The sequence below is a fragment of the Doryrhamphus excisus genome, linkage group LG1 (genome assembly GCF_037039965.1).
Source record: "Doryrhamphus excisus strain RoL-2023G ecotype Guam linkage group LG1, RoL_Dexc_Guam_v1.1, whole genome shotgun sequence".
Classification (NCBI taxonomy): Eukaryota; Metazoa; Chordata; class Actinopteri; order Syngnathiformes; family Syngnathidae; genus Doryrhamphus; species Doryrhamphus excisus.
Genome location: NC_136357.1, coordinates 6,421,594 through 6,443,762, shown reverse-complemented (window position 1 = coordinate 6,443,762; position 22,169 = coordinate 6,421,594). Strand labels below are relative to the sequence as shown.

Below are 22,169 nucleotides of genomic sequence, written 5' to 3'. Positions count from 1 at the left end.
TATGCTGGAGCCTATCCCAGCCGTTTTCGGGCAAGAGGCGGGGTACACCCTGGACTGGTCGCCAGCCAATCACAGGGCACATATAGACAAACAACCATTCACACTCACATTCATACCTATGGACAATGTTAGATGCCTGAGTGGAATCGAACCCGGGACTCCTAGCTGTGTGGTGCTAACCACTTGAACACAGTGCAGCCATTTTTTCTATTTATTTATGATAAGTACTATTGGCTATCCATTCATTTTCTATGCAACTTATCCTCACTAGGGTTGTGGCGGTATGCTGGAGCCTATCCCAGCTGTTTTCAAGCAAAAGGCGGGGTACACCCTGGACTGGTCACCAGCCAATCACAGGGCACATATAGACAAACAACCATTCACATTCATACCTATGGACATTGTTAGATCTCCAAGGGGAATCGAACCCGGGTCTCTAAGCTGTGTGGTGCTAACCACTTGTACACAGTGCAGCCATTTTTTCTATTTATTTATGATAAGTACTATTGGCTATCCATTCATTTTCTATGCCACTTATCTTCACTAGGGTTGTGGAGGTATACTGGAGTCTATCCCAGCTGTCTTCGGGCGAGGGGCGGGGTACACCCTGGACTGGTCACCAGCCAATCACAGGGCACATATAGACAAACAACCATTCACACTCACATTCATACCCATGGACAATGTTAGATGCCTGAGGGGAATCGAACCCGGGTCTCCTAGCTGTGTGATGCTAACCACTTGTACACAGTGCAGCCAATTTTTCTATTTATTTATGATAAGTACTATTGGCTATCTATTAATTTTATGTGCCACTTATCCTCACTAGGGTTGTGGAGGTATGCTGGAGCCTATCCCAGCTGTTCTCGGGCGAGAGGCGGGGTACACCCTGGACTGGTCGCCAGCCAATCACAGGGCACATATAGACAAACAACCATTCACACTCACATTCATACCTATGGACAATTTGGAGTCAACCTAACATGCATATTTTGGAACTACTGTATAGTGATGATTTAGTTCATTTTTAGTTACATGGGAGTTAGACTAAGAGTAAGCTTTCTTCACCACCAATATACTGTACACACAACTGGTCATAAAGAAAGTTTACTTTGGCAAATTTTAAATAAATATTGATACATTAGTCTCATGATGTTTGTGTACTGTGTGTGTGTTTTTGTGAACACCGGGAAGGGAACTTGCACACAGCAGCAGGATTACCGCCCCACAAATGGGACCACCCTGGTTTTTAATCCAACAAAGAGGAGGAGCTTCATCATTCAGGGCCGCCACCCCTCTGTAGACACGTGTGTAAACATGAACACGCATTTACTGCATCTCAAGCACTTAAGCTCAAACAAACTAGTTCGATTTACACCACACAGCTGCTCTTGTACAAAGCTAACATGTTTGCTGAATGTGTTATTGTTATAAGGACACTCAATGAATTGGTTTTGTTTTAAAGAAGAGCGGCTGTATGTGTCACTGTGGGGATATGTGGACTGTAAAAGAAATCTGTGATACTTCAAGAGACAGGATGTAATATGTTTTGTTTTTTTTTACACTGAAATAGATCATGTTTGACTTTAGTATTCAATTGCACGCAGCTGCCATTACAATCCAGGGTACCATGGGTTTTATTGATTTTACTAAGTACTAATGAGTGCCAACACCCCCTCTGACAGCCATTATTTACAAGTGGATAAAAGTGGATAAAGCGTTTTGTGAGGATAGAAAATGAATGGATATCCAATAGTACTTATCATAAATAAATAGAAAAATTGGCTGCACTGTGATAAAGTGTTTAGCGCCACACAGCTTGGAGACCCGGGTTCAATTCCCATCTGACATTTAACATCGTCCATAGGTCTGAATGTGAGTGTGAATGGTTGTTTGTCTATATGTGCCCTGTGATTGGCTGGCGACCAGTCCAGGGCGTACCCCGCCTCTCGCACGAAAACAGCTGGGATAGGCTCCAGCATACCCCCACAACCCGAGTGAGGATAAGCTGCAAAAAAATGAATGGATATCCAATAGTACTCATCATAAAAAATAGAAAAATTGGCTGCACTATGATAAAGTGGTTAGCGCCACACAGCTTGGAGACCCGGGTTCAATTCCCATCTGACATTTAACATTGTCCATAGGTATGAATGTGAGTGTGAATGGTTGTTTGTCTATATGTGCCCTGTGATTGGCTGGTGACCAGTCCAGGGTGTACCCCGCCTCTCGCACGAAAACAGCTGGGATAGGCTCCAGCATACCCCCACAACCCGAGTGAGGATAAGCTGCAAAAAAATGAATGGATATCCAATAGTACTCATCATAAAAAATAGAAAAATTGGCTGCACTATGATAAAGTGGTTAGCGCCACACAGCTAGGAGACCCGGGTTCAATTCCCATCTGACATTTAACATCGTCCATAGGTATGAATGTGAGTGTGAATGGTTGTTTGTCTATATGTGCCCTGTGATTGGCTGGTGACCAGTCCAGGGTGTACCCCGCTTGTTGCCTGAAGACTGCTGGGATAGGCTCCAGCACCTGTGCGACCCTCTTGAGGATAAGCAGTATAGAAAATGGATGGATAATTAATCCATGTGATCAGTATCGATATCATCCGATTTCAGTCCTGGATGATCGGTATTGGAATCAGCAACATAAAACTCTGAACTCTATCTTGAAATGTAAGTCAAAAAGGGACTTAAAACCCATTAAACATAACAAGCAATATTGTTATTCATGTTATTCACAAAGTAATTTGGAGGAGGGAAAGTTGCATAAAAATCCATTTATCATGGTTGTCTCATATGTAAAAGTCTGGTATTAATTTGACAAGGGAGGGTGATCATGCTGTGACACTGCAGACTGGCCTTTCAGAGCTCGTTACACGACAGCCAATCAAAGTGCAGTCAGTTTGACTGCTGTTTATTTATACACGGCACTGAGTGCCAGCAGCTTCAACTACAACTCAAACACTAGAACACTCCAGCACATTGTACAGCTACACGGGGTTCTACACGCCTCAATTCTATCCACACGGACATATACAAACTCTCACAGTCACACATATACACTCAAAGAAACACTTTGCTTTCCAAAATATTAAAAACAACGTTCTTTTGGCTCATACTGACATTTAAACACATGGCTTCATCATCATAATACATATGTATTACTTTCTGAAATTAAACTGATAACTTTTGCTCCCAACTTATAATGAAACAAAAGCTGTACAGCAGACATATCAAAATGTTTCCTAAAATAAATATAAAAATATTGTGTTGCTCCAGAAATTGGAAGTACTAATTTTCAGCTGTGTTCCATATCCAAGATGATTAAGGCAGTGCTAGATCACACATTTGGATATGTGAGGTGTACTCACTTTTAAGGATATAATAAATGTTTTCATTTGAAATTTATGATTTGGGATTAAAAACATTCTTAAGTTAATTCATTCATTTTCTACTGCTTATCCTCACGAGGGTTGTGGGGGTACGCTGGCGCCTATCCCAGCTGTCTTCAGGCGAGAGGTGGGGTACATCCTGGACTGTCGCCAGCCAATCACAGGGCACATATAGACAACCATTCACACTCACATTCATACCTATGGACAATGTTAGATGTCAGATGGGAATTGAACCCGGGTCTCCTAGCTGTGTGGCACTAACCCTTTGGTCATAGTGCAGCCAATTTTTCTATTTATTTATGATAAGTACTATTGGATATCCATTCATTTTCTATGCCGCTTATCCTCACTAGGGTTGTGGGGGTATGCTGGAGCCTATCCCAGCTGTTTTCGGGCGAGAGGCAGGGTACACCCTGGACTGGTTGCCAGCCAATCACAGGGCACATATAGACAAACAACCATTCACACTCACATTCATACCTATGGACAATGGTAGATGTCAGATGGGAATCGAACCTGGGTCTCCTAGCTGTGTGGCGCTAACCACTTGGTCAATTGGATAATTTGGAGTCGCCAATTAACCTAGCATGTTTTTGGAACATGGGATTAAAAACATTGTTTTGGTAACATGCTAGCATGTTTTGGTAACATGCTAGCATGTTTTTGGTAACATGCTAGCATGTTTTTGGTAACATGCTAGCATGTTTTTGGTAACATGCTAGCATGTTTTTGGTAACATGCTAGCATGTTTTTGGAACATGCTAGCATGTTTTTGAAACATGCTAGCATGTTTTTGGAACATGCTAGCATGTTTTTGAAACATGCTAGCATGTTTTTGGAATGTGGGCGGAATACCCACACGTGCACGGGGAGAACATCCAAACTCCACACAGAGAATGGCGAGGGTGGAATTGAACCCTGGTCTCCTAGCTTTGAGGTCTGCGTGCTAACCACTCCCTCACCGTGCAGCCCCCAACATTCTTAAGTGTATGACCTAAAACAACAAAAGAGCAACAAAAACTCACCATAAAATACATTTATTACAATATTTTGATTCAACATTGACCTTGCCCCACCATGAAAACATTTAACAATAAAACATCCGAATTAGTAAATCTGTCAGTCAGTTGAAATGTCATACTTTTGTTCTGAAGTACGAGTTCACTACGAGTTTACTACTTCCATTTGAACTTCATTCATTCACATTTTTCTGACCTTAACATTACGCAGTCTCAAGAGTGGCATCACAACCAATGAACAAGCTTAATTACTATACAAACCAGTGTGATGTGAGCACAACAAAAGTAGAGAGGATCATTCAGGGAGGAACCCGGTTTGATTCCTGAAGCTATATTTCATAACATGTACTGTACAGGGTAGAGAGAAATGCTTAAAACATCATAACATGGAACATATGACGAAGGTCAAAAATGGTTTCCTAAAGCTGCCTTAAAGTGAATTCAATCATAAAAAAACAAAGACACAAAACAATAATATTAGAAAATGAATTTGATTATCAATTAGTACATGTGGCAGGTGCTTCCAGTGAAGACTACATTGCTACAATGCTACACAGTAGTACACTCAGGGAAGACACAAATGTAATCAGTCGCTTTTGAATAAAGTACTTGATGTTATATACATATTAGCAAAAATAGACACATAGCATCAATTTGGGAATCTAGTAGACAAATGCTAGCTGGTTCTGGGACTATTTAGTGGCGGAATTAAAAGGAGGGAGATGTTTACGTCCATGCAAGGCACACTGGAGGGATGGTAAGTATTACATTTGATCATGGGGGCCATTAGGTACCTTTAAAACAAATATGGCTTGAATGTATTTGTAATGCCAACACAGGTTAATAAATATGTTAACCTCTTCTTGCTTCTCAGTAAAACACTGCTCATGATAAATAAAAAGGGACTGGGTAGTGAGCCCAGTGTTGGGTTGGTGTTTGAATTTGAAGGATTTCTGTTCCAATGCTTTTAAGAGGCAGTGTCATAAAAGTCTGCATGGTTTAAATAATTTCATTCATTCATTTTCTACCGTTTTTCCTCACGAGGGTCGCGGGGGTGCTGGAGCCTATCCCAGCTGTCTTTGGGCGAGAGGCGGGGTACACCCTGGACTGGTCGCCAGCCAATCACAGGGCACATATAGACAAACAACCATTCACACTCACATTCATACCTATGGACAATTTGGAGAATGTGGGAGGAAACCGGAGTACCCGGAGAAAACCCACACATGCATGGGGAGAACATGCAAACTCCACACAGAGATGGCAGAGGGTGGAATTGAACCCTGCTCTCCTAGCTGTGCGGTCTGCGCGCTAACCACTAGACCACCGTGCCGCCCTAAATAATTTCATGATCAACTTTTTTAATACTAAATTTCTCACAGAAGCTATTTTCAACCAGTATCAAACCGTTTAACTGGAATATAAATGTTATGAAGTTGATTTCCACAGGAGTATTTGTTTACTTTTGAAAAGCTCATGAAAAGATATTTCCACATATGCTTTTGTTTTATGTGTTAGTGGGTGTGTGATGCTACAGGCATGTAAACATGCAGTAACCTGGGTGCAGAATATCAAACAAACAACCTCTAAGCCGTTTGTCGATAAAAAGTACACAGGATAACGTTAGCTGGGTATTTGAGTTGAGCTACTGTATTACCACCTGTATACGATATATATATATATATATATATATATATATATATATATATATATGTTTGTATATATATATAAATACCGCCCTTATTTTGAAGGCGGAAACATGTTGTGTGGGTTGCAAAGGTTTCTTGACTCGCACTGTGCGTGCATGAATGGGTTTAAATCCCGAAGCCGTGGCTTCCGTCCTTTATTTACATCATCGGGCATCTCGGTTACATTGACATGAGGCAGACGTCATTTATTGTTTGACTTCCCTGATTTTGACTGCTTAGAGGAAGTCCAATGTAGCGCATCAATGACGGGGGCACTGTTAAGAATCTGGAGGTGTTTAACTATGTTGGTCGTGCACTCTCCTCTGCATGATATCATTGGATTGGAAATGTTGCATTGGGGACTTGTGCTTTTAGCTGTGAATGAATGTATGGATATAGTATTTTAATGCATCTTTAACTCTATTTTTATTTTTCTCTACTGTAAAGCGTCTTTGAGTACTCTGAAAAGCCCTATACAAATAAAATGTATTCTTATTATTATTATTGTGCCACTTCTTTGTTGTTGGTGCTCGTTATTTCTTCCGGTGCTCGAGACTCAATGCTCAACAATACCCATGTGTCCCTAGTACCATACTTCACATTTTCTACTTAGTTGTTTTCTACCTGCAATCAGTCTCTACTCAAATCTCCTTCCATTAGCAGCAGTCACGTGTCAAGCGATAAGGAAACCCTTGTTTTCATCCATTGTTGTATTTTAACATATCTCATACCAACTGATAGGGCTCAACTAATTAATCAACCGGCCGATTTAATCTGTAATCAGCCAAAAGTTGGTCAACTGACACCGATGTTAACACTTATTTTTAATGAATAAACAATGCAGGTAATTTGGTGTTTTTCTTAGAAATTAATGCTCGGGCTGACCGATTTAATCGGACGATTATCGTCATTACAGCATTATATATAATTGCTTCAGTTTTTTGTTGGTTGTTTTTGATCCTTGTCAGACTACAAGTAGTCTTAAATGCTTGTTTTCAAGCACACATGTTGGTTGGCAGACTCATCTTTCCCCCCCCATTTGAAATGCCACACTTTCATTCAATCAAAGTACACTGAAGCATTAAAGCCAAGGAAGATAATCAGTCACTGCTTAGTCGCAGGTAAAACACGTTTTACATTACGGCACTGTACACTGCACAAGGTCTGGTCTAGGCTGAGCTTTGTCGTTGCACACAGAGAGACGCAGATATGCTTCCCATAGCAGATGAGCGACACTTCTTGTCACTTTGCAAAGCAGGTTACACATACAGCTTTAAAGCAACATCAGCGTATGTTGTGTTATTGCTGACGTAGGATGCAATACAGCGTTGGATGGAAGGGCTTTGCTACAACGATGGCACGCTTGACTATAGTAATGTCAAGCACTTGACTATAGTAATGTGTACTGTATTTCAGCTCAGACAGCTCTCATGTGCAGGCTGGAGACCCTGAAATTCAACATGTCGTCAACTTGTCCTCATTCTGTCGCCATTTTCTCAATGTGGTCAGTTAACAACTTGTACTGCTCTGCAAAAGATCAACCACACACAAATGACATAAAACCAAGGCACTGAAAAATACAGATGATGTAAGAACAAAGAATAATTCTGTAAATAAGTTTGTGTGTACTGTACTCATAAGATGTCTGATATCTCCCCCTTGTGGAAAGTCTACACTTTGCTAAACTAGCAGTACTGAACAAGTGCTGAAATAAATGTCATGAAAAATACCTTTATTCAGGTTCCCAATGACGGCCTGTTTCTTCAGAAAATCATTGCACAGTTTTTTACTGAGCCCAAATGCCAGCATATTGTGTGTAAATGTCCTGCAAAAACATACAAAAAGTCACTAAGGCAATTATCTGCTAGTACTGTTTTAAAATGTAGCATATTGGTGGATTTCAATATTTTAAAAAACATGTGAGAGGTGTACTCACTTTTGTGAAGTACTATATTTCGCTATCTATGCATATTATTACTACAAAGTAAAGTGGTATTCTCCTCACCCCAGCTGGCCAAAGGCAATATTCTCATCCATTTTGGAGCGGTCATCCCTTTCCTGCTGGCTCATGTGACTCCACTTCTCTCTGTTGACAAAAAAAAATTGCCTTTAATTCCAACATCTACACCTTAAATGGATAGTTTGGATTTTTTGACATTAAGTTATACGACATCAAAACAACCAATCACCTAAAAATGTCATCCAATACTTCTCTACAAGAGAGGAGAAATATGATCTCAGGGAAGAACTACATTTGAAACACTTATATGCTAGGACTACGTTAAAAAGCCATAGCATTTCAGTATGTGGAATCAAACCATGGAATGGATTGAGTAAGACCCTCAAACAATGCACAACGATGAGCCAATTCAAAAAACAATACAAGCAGTTGATGTTTGCTAAATACAAGGATGAAGAGTCTTGAACCAGTCATGATGTGCTATATATATCACTATATTGACACTTACTATGGTACCCATTATGTCATTGGATGGTCATATCACCGAGTACTTCGGTACGTGGTGAATTATTAAAAAAAACAAAAACAAAACAACCTTAAACTGTATTATGGAAAGCAGGAAGTGAACAAATGTAACAGTTACTGATTGTAAAAGTACCAGATGGAGGGGTAGGATTTAATAAGCTTTGCTTCTTCCTACTTCTTTTGGACATGTGGAACTGTGAACTGATTATGTGATGCATTCAATTGTAATCTGATGTATGTTCAAATGAAATAAAACCATTACCATTACATCCATTAACATTAACTTAGTCTCCTAAATCCGGTTCCGGTCGGATTTCGGTGGTGAAGAATGTAGTTCCGCTTAGTTGCTGGGGACATTTAAGTAAAGAGTTTGACTTTTCAAAACAAAATGAGCTCAAATGAGTAATACACTTGAATCACAAAAATCAGATCTCATAAAACACTCTGCATGATATATGTGCACTTTCGCCTGCGCTTACATGTGTACGTGATGAACACACACGCAGTAATACCACTCTTCTTCTGCGATGGAATACCAAGACCATCAGGAGACAAATATAACACAGAGCATTTTATGAGTTTTTTTTTTTTTTTGAGAAAGCATTTTTGTCATGCAAATGTATTGCTCTTCTGAATCCATCCATACACATTTTGAGAAGCCAAACTCTTTATTTTTGAAAATATCCCCAGAAACTAAGCGGAATTACGTTCTTTATCACTGAAAATTGACCAGAACTGGACTTTGGAGACTCAATGCGGAGTAAGTATCTGTTAATGGACTAACATGTTGGAGATCTCATACAACTTCATGTCAAAAAATCCAAACTATCATTTCAACTTCTCCAAAGAGACAGCCCAGAAGTGGATGCCCTTAAGTGGGACTGATTTCTTATACTGTTTCAAAATAAACAACACCTTACAACTTAACTGTTTTACTGTATAGAGACTTACATTTATTGGACACTGTATTTATTTATGTGACATATTACATGAAAAATAATAAAACTAATAATCAGTGACACCCACTCCTGTGCCTTATCACTTTGTCAGCGAATGAAGAAAACAACAAATGATTCATTCAAAAACTGGAAAAAACATGTAAGCACCAATCAAAATAAACCACTAGTATACAATATGGTGTACATCTCTTTGTTCTAACGTCAACTGAGGCGTCAGGTGACTGAACAATAACAATAAGTATACATCCTAACTACAAGCGTTATGATCATGTTGCAATTCTTTTGAAAACAAAGAGGAAAATTAACATTTGATGCAGATGCAAAACAATACATTGAGCTGTGATGAGGCAGAAAGCAGGTAGTAGAAAGAACTCTTTCCAACAATGTCCCACTCACAGGGTTCCTACTGTAAATAAATTATGGAATACATTTTCATTATTCTGAATACACTCCTGAGACTCATCTCTTGTGAGAGCACAATTTCAGCTATGTATTCCAGGGAAAAAATTGGGAAGATTGTCAAGTTGAATGGCCAGGCCTCTGCTGTTATCCTCCTCCAACCCTTATGTACTGTAGCTAACTACTATTACCTAGCTATAATTTTACACAATTGTATCTTAAAGAGGTTCTAGATTAAGTACAGCTTCAAAATGCAAAAAAAAGGAAATGGGAGTCAGACCAAAAACATTTGTCAGCAATATTTTGTAAACAAGCATGAAAGTGAAATAGGTTCATCAGCAGATCAAACGTTTAAAAGGGGACCTAAAAAATTAGTTAGAATGTTGTATTCTCGTGTTAAACGATGCCAAAGTTTCCGAAATGAGCCCTGAAAGAAGTTTGGGATGGCTATAAACGCTCCGTTTGAAAAGGCGTGGTGAAACTGCCCCTTTGTGATGTCACAGAGGGGTGGACTTCCTTATATGGTTGTATATGGTTTCACAAAGCCTGAGCTGGAGGATCTGTTTAGTTGCTACTTATTACTGAATCCTTTTTTAAATTTGTATATCTATTTTGGCAGGGGGGGGGGATTCAGTTATTTTTTGAGTTACAGTATTAAACTTTTGGTCAAAGGTTGTTTGGAATAAACTGCTTACTCAGTGTTTTTGTCCCTTTCTTCCTATAATATATTTTTTCATACTTTTCCATAGTCTTCCATACATGGAAATGTATCAGGTTTGTTTGTTTCTTTTGTCTTTTTCCTGAAATTCCATAATTCCCATGCTTCCGTAGGAACCCTGCACTCAGCATATTGAGTACAACAATTGTTAGCTTTAAGTTCTGCTTAAAAAACAGCAACAAATGTTAGACAAACCACAATGACATGCTAACAGACACAAAATAAATACAAATGCATACAACTTGGAAATTAGAGGCTCATATATATCAAAATAATGCACACAGAAAAAAAGAAATAATGAAATTACTATTACTCATGGGACCATTACTGCCCAGGTTTTACAGCTACTGTAAATTTAGGACACCCCACTGTGTCAAACTCAGCAATGTAAGCAGCCTCAATGGCTTTATCTACCTACTTCCATTTACCCTCTGCCTTGCTCCCAATTACAGTCAAGCTTACCTTTATACCTTTTCTATTCCCTTCTGAGATGATTATCTTTCAAAAACTGTTCCACTCTTAAACCAGTCAAGTGAGGAGTATAAAATCAGCCACCACTATATATCATGGCACTCCAATAATCAAGAAAATCACACTTCTGGGAAATCACCTTTTCCATTAAATATACTTGTATTTGGCACGCCCTTTTCACATTTAAAATGGATTTAGGCTGATTTAAATATGTGTCAACTAGCATCACTCTTCACTAGTATGAGGTATTAGGTTAGGGCGGCCATGGCTCAGGCGGTACCAGAAGGTTGGCGGTTTGATCCTCGCACCTCGGTCAAATCCATCTCTAAATTCTCCATGTTCTGCCTACCATTGGACCAAGTTTGTCAAGGCTGAGAGAGTTGTCACAGTGAATGGGTCTTGCTTTTTATCGGTTCTAATAAGGTTGAATAAAATGTATTATATTCTAAAAATAAGTATTTCCAGCTTAATGGGCTTAAATCCGTTGCACGGCGGATTGAGTGGTTAGCGCGCAGGCCTCACAGCTAGGAGACCAGAGTTCAATTCCACTCTAGGCCATCTCTGTGTGGAGTTTGCATGTTCTCCCCGTGCATGCATGGGTTTTCTCCGGGTACTCCGGTTTCCTCCCACATTCCAAAAACATGCTAGGTTAATTGGTGACTCCAAATTGTCCATAGGTATGAATGTGAGTGTGAATGGTTGTTTGACTATATGTGCCCTGTGATTGGCTGGCAACCAGTCCAGGGTGGGCCCCGCCTCTCACCTGAAGACAGCTGGGATAGGCTCCAGCACCCTCAGTGACCCTCGTGAGGATAAGCGGCAGAGAAAACAGATGGCTGGGTTTCTGTCTTTTAGTCTTATATTTGGCTATCAATTTTTTGCAGTGTGGCACAAGAGGAAATCGTGTACAAGAGCCCTGCGATGTAGCAGGACATTTGGCATTCGCCAGACAACATCCGAATTGACAGATTTGCCATTGCCGCCCTGTTCTTGTCATAAATGAGAGCAGCTTCACACTGACTATGTGACAGTTCTGAATACCCTGCTGCCCGCAACATGCCTCCAGCATGACTAGTTTGGCAGTGGGTCAGTGATGGTCCTTGGCGGACCACACAAACCTCCACGTGCTCGCCAGAAGTCCCCTGATACTGTTAGGAACCAAGTTGAGCTCCTTCATCCCACTGTCAGACCATATGCTGGCCCAGTGGCTATGGGTTCCTTCTGGTACAAAACAATAGACATTGAACTGAACTGATTCAAGCTCCTGCACGTATAATTCAGTCAAAACCATTCCACAAAAGGCAAGCTTCAAAAACGCAAATGAGTGGTTGAATTCATCAAAAATCCTTTCAATGTGATTCACAGCTAGCCATGCGCCGCAACACAGGACAGCCACGACAGCATTACATTTTTGTCAAAAATTCGTGCCCTTCTTTTATTCTAGATTGATTTTCGGGCAGCAGACAAATGGAAGACAGACCTTTTATCTTTCTCTTCATCTTGCGTTCCCCTGCTAGGCAGTAAGGCACAAGAAGACAAAGGGTTAAAGTCAACATGCAGAAAGAGGGGCAACCGAAGAAAGAAGAGAAAAGTTTGCCCACACATGGAAGCACACACCTACGACTTCTGATATACTGTTCAAATCTAGAAAAAACAGTTAACATGTTCCACAGGTGTCCAAAGAACTGACAACCGGATTTCTAGACTCACCTCGTAGTTGGTGACCTCTTTTTCCTCTCACAATCAACTGCATCGAAGAATGCAGCATTCCAAAATCGCAATGTGTGCCTGACAGGTAGAAAGGATATGAAACATATAGTTTTGTTATCTCTTTAAACAAATGGTAAATAAAGTTTTTTTTTTGCATGTTCTCCTCGTGCATGCGTGGGTTTTCTTCAGGTACTCCGGTTTCCTCCCACATTCCAAAAACAGGCTCGGTTAATTGGCGACTCCAAATTGTCCATAGGTATGAATGTGAGTGTGAATGGTTGTTTGTCTATATGTGCGCTGTAATTGGCTGGCGACTAGTCCAGGGTGTACCCCGCCTCTTGCTTGAAGACAGCTGGGATAGGCTCCAGCATGCCTGCGACCCTTGTGAGGATATGCGGTGGAGCAAATGGATGGATGGATGTTTTTACATTTTTACATTCTTTAGACTTGGTTCTCCTCTGCAACAAATAGCAAGACGACTAAGAGAGGAGAACAAATTACGGAGGAAAAAAGGACCCTATTTTTTGCACTATAAGGCACACTTAAAAGCCCTAAATTGTCTCAAAAATCGACGATGGGATTGAGTTCCAAAATCTGTAAAAATTGATTAAACCACAACAGATGATGATTAGACCAAAACAGAAAAAAAGACAACAAAAAAAGCATTAACTACCTCCTCGACTGACAGATTATTCATTCATTCATTTTCCACTACCGCTTATCCTCACAAGGGTCACTAGGGGTGCTGGAGCCTATCCCAGGCGTTGTACACCCTGGACTGGTCGCCAGCCAATCACAGGGCACATATAGACAAACAACCATTCACACTCACATTCATACCTATGGACAATTTGGAGTCACCAATTAACCTAGCATGTTTTTGGAATGTGGGAGGAAACCGGAGTACCCAGAGAAAACCCACGCACGCACAGGGGAGAACATGCAAACTCCCGAGAGTTGAACTCGGGTCTCCTAGCTGCGAGGCCTGCGTGCTAACCACTCCATCACTGTGCAGCCGGCAGACATATTATATATTATGCATAATAATAAAACTGTGTTACCATATGGGTTGCTGCTTCAGGTGGGTGTACAAGTACACCTTTTCTCCCTTATTTTCCTCTGGATCCACGGACACTATGACAACATAACAAAGTCAAATGTCATCATATTGAAATAATGATCAACAAAGCAGGTAGAGAGAAATATTTTAGTAAAAATAGACAAGGTAAGCTTCATGCCCTTTACCTGCTAAGTTTGGTTTTGTTTCAAGTGAGTCTTCGCCGTTCCTATGAACAATACAAGCAAAGAAATGTCATTGTGAGATCTTAAAGGTCCATGCGAAGGACTGAAAGAAGATGTGTATGCTCACTCTGTTTTCGGTGTCACTGAGCTTCTCAACTTGCTTTCAAGGCCTCCAAAAAAGCCTTTGACATCAGTCTTCGATGAGTTTTTAAGGAGGCGTTCGGCAGCATCTTTCTTACCAGACAGCCAGGAGTTGGCCTTGTTTAAGTACGAGTCCAGACCAGCTGGAGGAACACCACGATCAAAGAGCTCTGCAGGAGACGGCTGGGACTTTCCTATGCAAAGGAAAGTAATAGTTTAACCTTGAGGACTCCTATAGAGCAGCTACACATAATAACTAGATCTTCCAGAATCTGCACCTATTCCATTGTATTTCATTACATTTCCAAAATGGTTTGTTTTAATTCATTCCACCCACTCACTCACACACGCACGCCCAATGTGCTGCGGTTGGTCACACTCTCAAGATCTTCCAGAGGACTTCCGGAATACTGCCGAACCACACTTTCTAATTTTGTCGGTACAGGAGTTGATAATAAATGAATAAACCCTTTGGAGACCTACTTGAAAAGAGGTTCGGAGCTGCTCGTAGCCCTACTGTGACTTACTGTGTATAAACTCAGAATTTATACTACAACTTTCATTCATTCATTTTCTACCTCTTATCCTCACTAGGGTCGCAGGACTGGTTTTGGACTGGTCGCCAGCCAATCACAGGGCACATATTCATATATTCACATATTCACACTCACATTCATACCTATGGACAATTTGGTGTAAGCAATTAACCTAGCATGTTTTTGGAATGTAGGAGGAAACCGGAGTACCCGGAGAAAACCCACACATGCTCGGGGAGAACATGCAAACTCCACACAGAGATCGCAGAGGGTTGGATTGAACTCGGGTCTGCACGCTAACTACTCGACCGTGCAGCCCGTATTTTCTACAACATCAGTAGTATAAATGTGGTCAATAGACGTTTTTATGTGACTACCCGTGTTTTAAAAAACTGGTACATCCACCAATTATGGTGGAAAAAGGACATTAGCAACTCCAAATATCAGTGAGCTTGTAATTTGGATGCATACAGGTAACACACTCCCTGGATGCACACTCTATAATCCTACATAAACAGCCGCTTACTAACACAAACTAACAGGGCACACCCATTTGGCTGGTGTGAAAAAAAAAACACACTGAAAACAAGCGTTCAGAGCCATCGCAAACTTATTTCGGGGCTTCTCACTTCCAAATACGCAAACGTTTTTATCTGAAACTTTGGCATTGTTTATGGTAATGGTTTAATTTTATTTGTTCACAGTTCCACATGTTCAAAAAGAGTAGGAAGAAGAAAAGCTTATTAAATCCTACCCCTCCATCTGGTACTTTTACAATCTGTTACTGTTACATTTGTTCACTTCCTGTCTTCCTAGTATGTTTTTTTTACACATACATAACAATTTATATAAAACAAACAAAACAACTGAAACATTTACCAGTGTAGTAGTATGTAAAGCACATAGTCATGAGGTTTTTGGCTGGGCTGTAGTCATCCATTTGGTGACATCTGAAAACAAACAGACCCAAAGCAAAAATGTAACTATTGAGATTATCATGCATTCATGTAATTTTGTTTTATTGATTGTGTTTTTATCAAAATACTGAGTGCTGCAAATCTTTCAGAGACATAAATACCGTATTTTCCGGACTATAAGTCGCAATTTTTTTCATAGGTTGGCTGTTCCTGCGACTTATACTCCTGAGCGACTTATAAATGAAATACTGTTTATGTTACATAAACACTGGACACCTTTTCTGTTCATGTTTATTTTTTTGTGTAGCTGAATAACCATTGTGTTAGCATATCTTACACCTATTCAGCCTGTTCTCTCTTCTTTTATTGTTAGAACTTGCCTTCCAAGAGGACGTAATGTCTGTTTTGGTCAAGTAGTTAAAATAAATTACCTGCAAAAAATGCTACTTATACTGCAGTGCGACTTATGTATGTTTTTTTTCTACCTAAGTATGCATTTTTGGCCTTGTGCAACTTGTACTCCGGAGTGACTTATAGTCCAGAAAATATGGTATATATTTAAATACAGTACATAATACTACCTGTATAAATAATATATTTATATGTATATATAATATACTACATAATGTACATACACATATACACATACATACAACACACGATGTTGAGAAAAAGTGTGACAACACAACTGAACACATTATGCAGTTTTTAAATAAAACTTAAGGGAGAAAAAAATCCAAACCTACATGGCTGAAAAAGTGTGAAAAAGTGATATAACGCCATTCATAAAGCTTTTACCAGCTTAATAACATTAAGGCTTGTCTTAGTTTTGCCAGAAAATGTCTTCATGATCCCCAAAAGCTTTGGAAAAATACTCTGTGGTCTGATGAGACAAATAATGAAACAAAATTCATTTAAAAGCAGCATTTTGCGTTCAGTTCTGTTGTTATTGATTAATATTTGGATTTGTTTGATGATCTGAAATATTTAAGTGTGACAATCGTGAAAAAAAAGAAATCAGGAAGGGAGTGAAAATGTTTTATGTGTGTATGTATATTTATATGTGAATGTTTATATACGGTTTGATACTTTTTTATGAGATCATAAATTCACGTTTCAGATGGTAAGTGCACTTTAAGAAACAATATAATTCAATAAACATTGACGCAATTATTAACATTTCAATTCAACAATTGCCACTTGGGCATAGAAAAGCACCATGAAATAGGAAAAACTAAAAAAGAAATCTTAATCTTATCATAGCTCTGTCCTTTAGCAACATGTTCAATTGTAATATGATAGGACCGTTTTAAAAATATGGCCATTAAATGGGTCCCGCCAACCGTGTTTGTGGCTCTGCTATTGTTTATTATAGTGTATATGTACACATAAAGTGGTGTGAAACGGTGTGTGTGTATATATGAATGTAAACACACACAAACATATTATGAAAAATACTTACTCAAACAACACAACTGCAAAAGACTGCACCAGTCTGTAGAAAGTAGCTTCGCTCACGCATTTCGAGTGGCAGCGCTGAGACAAACCAGGGAGAACAGGGTTAGAAGGCTGTTTGGAAGAGCAGTTTAGCCAAGGCAAATTGTTGAAGGGCCAAACTAAGGTTTCTTATTTTGTCATGTTCACCTGCGCACTGACATATTTGGCAAACCACTCTCTGCCTTTCCCATTCTTGCCACTGCACAGCTCTCCAAAACGAGATTTCTCTTCTTGGTCCAGGTCCTGCCTGTGGAAATATTGTGGAGTGATGAGTTAACAATAAACAAATCAAACAATCAAAACCAACTGCAATGAGCGGAGATTCACCTGAAAATGAGGCTTTATTGTTGGTTGTATGTATTTTTGTATTTCAGATACTATTAAGAAGGGGGTAACGGTTCTTTTAGAGTTGGGACATCGTGGAAAGATGTGGGTCAGATAATAGACTCAACATCCAATGTCCAAACTAGGGTCGCGGGGGTGATGGAGCCTATCCCAGCTGTCTTCGGGCGAGAGGCGGGGTACACCCTGGACTGGTCACCAGCCAATCACAGGGCACATATAGACAAACAACCATTCACACTCACATTCATACCTATGGACAATTTGGAGTTGCCAATTAACCTAGCATGTTTTTTGGAATGTGGGAGGAAACCGGAGTACCCGGAGAAAACCCACGCATTCACAAGGAGAACATGCAAACTCCACACAGAGATGGCCGAGGGTGGAATTGAACTCGGGTCTTTTAGCTGTGAGGCTCGCATGCTAACTACTCACCCCATAATAAAAATTAATAATAATAATAAAAAAAAACACTCATATATTCCCACCGCAAGGCATGCTGGGTACCTTGTGATACACTCCCAACATTTTGCCATGTTTGCATTTCTTCTCGATTGGAAAATATGTTGAGGCCGTCAGAGAAGTAAGAAGTACCCAATGTTTGATTGTTCATAGTTCTACCCAGCATGCCTTGTGGGCATTTAGTGGCTGATTTATGTGTTGCACCGTGAGCAAGTATGTCGCTCTTCATCACATTTTTTTAACCCAATGTGACCCATGAGTCAACAAGTTTACCCACCCGTGGTTAGAGGCATTATTTTTCCAAAAAATATTGGATCCATTGTAAGTTTCACAGGGCACATATAGACAAACAACCATTCACACTCACATTCATACCTATGGACAATTTGGAGTCAACAATTAACCTATCATGTTTTTGGAATGTGGGAGGAAACCGGAGTACCGGGAGAAAACCCACGCATGCACAGGGAGAACATGCAAACTCCACATAGAGATGGCCAAGAGTGGAATCAAACTCGGGTCTCCTAGCTGTGTGGCCTGTGCGCCAACCACTTGTCCGCTGTACAGCCTACATCTAAGTTGAATACTTTAAATGGGGTCACATTTACTCAACACATTCACTGAAACTCAAGTATTTTCAAGTCGTCAGACTTAAGTCAGACTTAACGGAGTCATTGATGTTAAAGTCCAAGACGAGTTGCAAGTCTTTTGTCAAATCGAGTCAAAACTCAGCAAAAGTCTGACTCAATTCCAAGTTACATGACTCAAACCCACACCTCTGAGTCCTTAATTGGTGTAGTTTCTGCATACTCTGGTGATAAAGCATATTTAATGATAATCTAAAAATAACTCATCTTCCACGGTCATGCTCGGAAGAGCTAAAACCTTCTGCCTTACCTTCCATGAAACACTTTTTCCACATACGTCTTCATGAACTCTCTTCTCTCTACTGCCTCGGAATCATTGTCCTCACTACTGTGAGCAGATGAGGATGAGAAGCGTCTTAGGTTCCACATCGTTGAAGCCGGATCCATATCATTCTCACTGTCTGCTGACTCTGTTGCATCACTCTCATTTTCATCGTCATCTTTGTGATGGTGATGTGAGCTGGACTTGTAGGGTGTCATGGGTTCAGGCAATGAGTGTTGCACAGGAAATTTGGAGGACGGTGGCTCTGGTGAGAAAATGTCTGAGTGGCTCTGAGGGCTGTCTCTATCGACACTGAGACTTGTAGCCACAGATGACATGTCAAAGTCTATGAGATTGTCCATTGCCATCGACTCCATGTTGGTTCCTTAATTGGAGGAAGAGCTATTTAAGACTCTGCAGGAGGAACAAGAGTGGCTGGAGAACAGGCTGCATGGAGTTTCACTTGTCTTGACTAAATTATGAGTTGAAGATTCTGGCGATGGTGATATCGACATCACAAACAGTCTTATCTGTAAACACAATAGTGAAAACATGAGAAAGATTGTTGTGTTCAACATTGCATTTAGCAAAATGCTATTAGTAAAGTAAATAGTGGCACTTACTTCTACTAAAACCAACATTTTGATTACTTAAAGAAATGGATGTTTTATGTAAAATCAGTAAGGGTCAAATACTTTTTCATACCATTGTATATAATTATACATTTGTATTCCAACCAGCACTGCAATCACAGGGTGTGACAGTTTAACAGCATCACATGCTGAAATAACTTTATGTGAAAGCAGAAGTGGCTGACAGTAGATAAGGAAGGTGTAGGTGAGATTGACCAATGACGGACTGTAACACCATGTCCAAAATACCATTAAATCTCACTCCCAAGTACAGTCAGAAGAGTGTAATATTTAATTCAATGTGTAATTTTCTGTACTTAGGAGCTTCTTTATTCACTTTACAAATGTATGGATGCACTGAGCATAACTAAATGGAGAATAATTGCTCTGATATTTACAAAATATTAACCATTAGAGGTGACTGTAAAAAACATACTATTAATTATGATGGTTGTAGAAGAAGAGAACTGGAAAACAGTGGAAAACAGGGCCCAGGAAACAAATGGGACAAACGATAGGCTGATAGTCAAGAATAACTCCATACACATGTCGAGCTAAATCAACAGCTTCAATACCAATAGATACAAGCAGGAAGTTCTCTTCTGTGCACACTGTGATAGTGGGTAAAATTGACAACCCTTGGAGTATCATTTTGGTATTATTTAAAACTGTCACTGGTGTTAAAATGGAACTGCACTTTTTGAGGAATTTTGCCCATCATTCATCATTAGCCGCAGCAAAATGGAGTATATGTGTGTGAATGAGTGGGACCTCAGTGGAAGAGTGAGGTTCCAGGGAGAAGAGATACAGAAGGTGGAGAATTTTAATGATGAAATGAAATGATGCAACGTTTTTAGATGTTTTATTAGAGGTCTTCATAGTCAAAATAGGTGTGTTAGCCAACTCATATGAACGTTTTTTCTTGTGTCATAATGCACAGAAAAGTCAAATAAATATGTACATAAAGATTGTGAATGATGGGCAAAATTCAAATAAAAAAATGTGCAGGTCCCCTTTAATTTACTCCAACCCCAACCCTCCTCTAGGTACGCCCACTCTGCTGTGATTGGTCACACGCCCAAGGCTCCCGAGGACTTCCAGATATGTAGCTCCACGTTTACGAATTGATTTCATTGCATGAAATAACACTATACTTTGTTGTGGCTTTTGTTAGCTGGCGTGAGGAAATAAACATGCATGTGCTAAAAAAAGCACATCTAAAGAAAAGTACTTCATATTCGTTATTGTTCAACAATTCCAATTGGACAATACATATTTCTAAAGAGTGAACAGTTTCAAGGGGTGATGGATGTCTTACTTTTGTTTTAAAAACAAGGTCAGTCTTTCATTGAATGAACTGAACTTTGAACTAATTCAAAATTGAAATGGTGAACTATGAATGTGAACTATTCATGTTTATACTGTGTGAACTGAATTTTGAACTAACTCATGAGAACTATGAACTTGCACAACACTGTCAACAGATTAAAACACCGGATACAAAGTCACTAAAAGCATACCAACAAATAAGAGAAAGCTACTGGGAAAAACATCTAAATATACGGGACAATATAAGCTCAGCTGCTTAAACAGTTGTTAAACATACTCTTTTCAACAAAGGTATCATTATAGTTTGCTTAAATGCCATGTCTTCTTTTAGCACATCTTTTAAGAACCTTTTTGACAATCTTATGCAGTTTATATCCTCTGTTATATACTACTTCAGCTAGTAAAATGTCCTATGAGTTTGAGTTATGAGTTTGTACACGTCACATATCCCGTCCAATCGAGGCATGACTGTGTATTTGCTTAACATGTACTAGTATTTGGTCCATTGACAAAAGTACAAGTATGATAAAAACACACTAAAGAGACCACCAAGAATCTTTTTTTTAAATTGGTGTATGACGGTCCATGAGTCTTCCGTCTCCTTTGACCAGTGAACGCACCAAATAAAGATGCAGGTATCAATAAATTATCAAGCAGGAAGACATAAAGATAAAAGTAATGCATAACTCAGTACATTACTCCATTTAATAAGATTAAGTAAGACTTTTATATGACGCCTGCTTTGTTGCCCGAGCACAAAATTAAAAGTTATTGTTCATGTTGAGGAATGAGCTCAAATGTTAATAGAAAAGACCGACATTTCCTGGAGGGGTTTGCGCTGAAGAAAATATGGTAAGTGTCACTACGCAGCCATCTTATGAAATTCGGTAATATCTCCATTTGTTTTCTTTATACGGTCAAACATATCAAACCAAATATAATAACATTTCAGTCACGGTTTCCTAACAGCACTGACAACACGGGAGGAATCGAACTCTAAAACCACTCAAATAATCTGAAAAAATAGAAACCTGCATTCACTTAGCACTTAAGTACCTTCAATGCGAATATAAATATATAAACAATGGAAGAAGGTGGAGGTGTACGTACAAGTAGGGAGCCTTGTAGGAGGAAAGAGACTGCTCCTGGTTTCTGCTGCTAGTGGGACGAAAGCGGAAGTACGCATGCGTAAAAGAAATGACGCAGGGAGAACCCAAATGGCGTCACTGAGCAGTTCAACCAATCAGATGGGCCGTAATTGGTCTCTAAAATTAAATGAAGATTAGATGTTATGTAGCTTATGGGT

The 22,169-nt window shown here is 39.6% G+C and overlaps 1 protein-coding gene across 4 annotated transcripts in view; it reads right to left on the bottom strand.

The window, feature by feature from the left end:
• The window catches only part of kiaa0513 (KIAA0513 ortholog), a 35,138-nt gene extending 13,091 nt beyond the window's left edge, over positions 1–22,047 (bottom strand). Inside the window, exons 1-13 of one of the 4 annotated variants that reach the window (XR_013625140.1) lie at positions 21,974–22,047; positions 18,891–19,432; positions 17,337–17,436; positions 17,155–17,228; positions 15,655–15,725; positions 14,226–14,433; positions 14,102–14,142; positions 13,918–13,990; positions 12,857–12,934; positions 12,627–12,659; positions 8,120–8,200; positions 7,845–7,939; positions 7,502–7,641 (exon numbers count right to left, since the gene is read on the bottom strand). Coding sequence is in view for 3 of the 4 variants with exons in the window: in XM_058075795.2 (XP_057931778.2) it covers positions 7,592–7,641; positions 7,845–7,939; positions 8,120–8,200; positions 12,627–12,659; positions 12,857–12,934; positions 13,918–13,990; positions 14,102–14,142; positions 14,226–14,433; positions 15,655–15,725; positions 17,155–17,228; positions 17,337–17,436; positions 18,891–19,279 (1,293 nt within the window). In the remaining variant the exon portion in view is untranslated. Of the gene's footprint in view, positions 1–6,136; positions 7,642–7,844; positions 7,940–8,119; positions 8,201–12,626; positions 12,660–12,856; positions 12,935–13,917; positions 13,991–14,101; positions 14,143–14,225; positions 14,434–15,654; positions 15,726–17,154; positions 17,229–17,336; positions 17,437–18,890; positions 19,433–21,973 lie in introns of those variants that run through there. The other 3 variants (XM_058075795.2, XM_058075796.2, XM_058075797.2) reach the window with 3 other exon arrangements.
• Between the last annotated feature and the right edge of the window lie 122 nt (positions 22,048–22,169).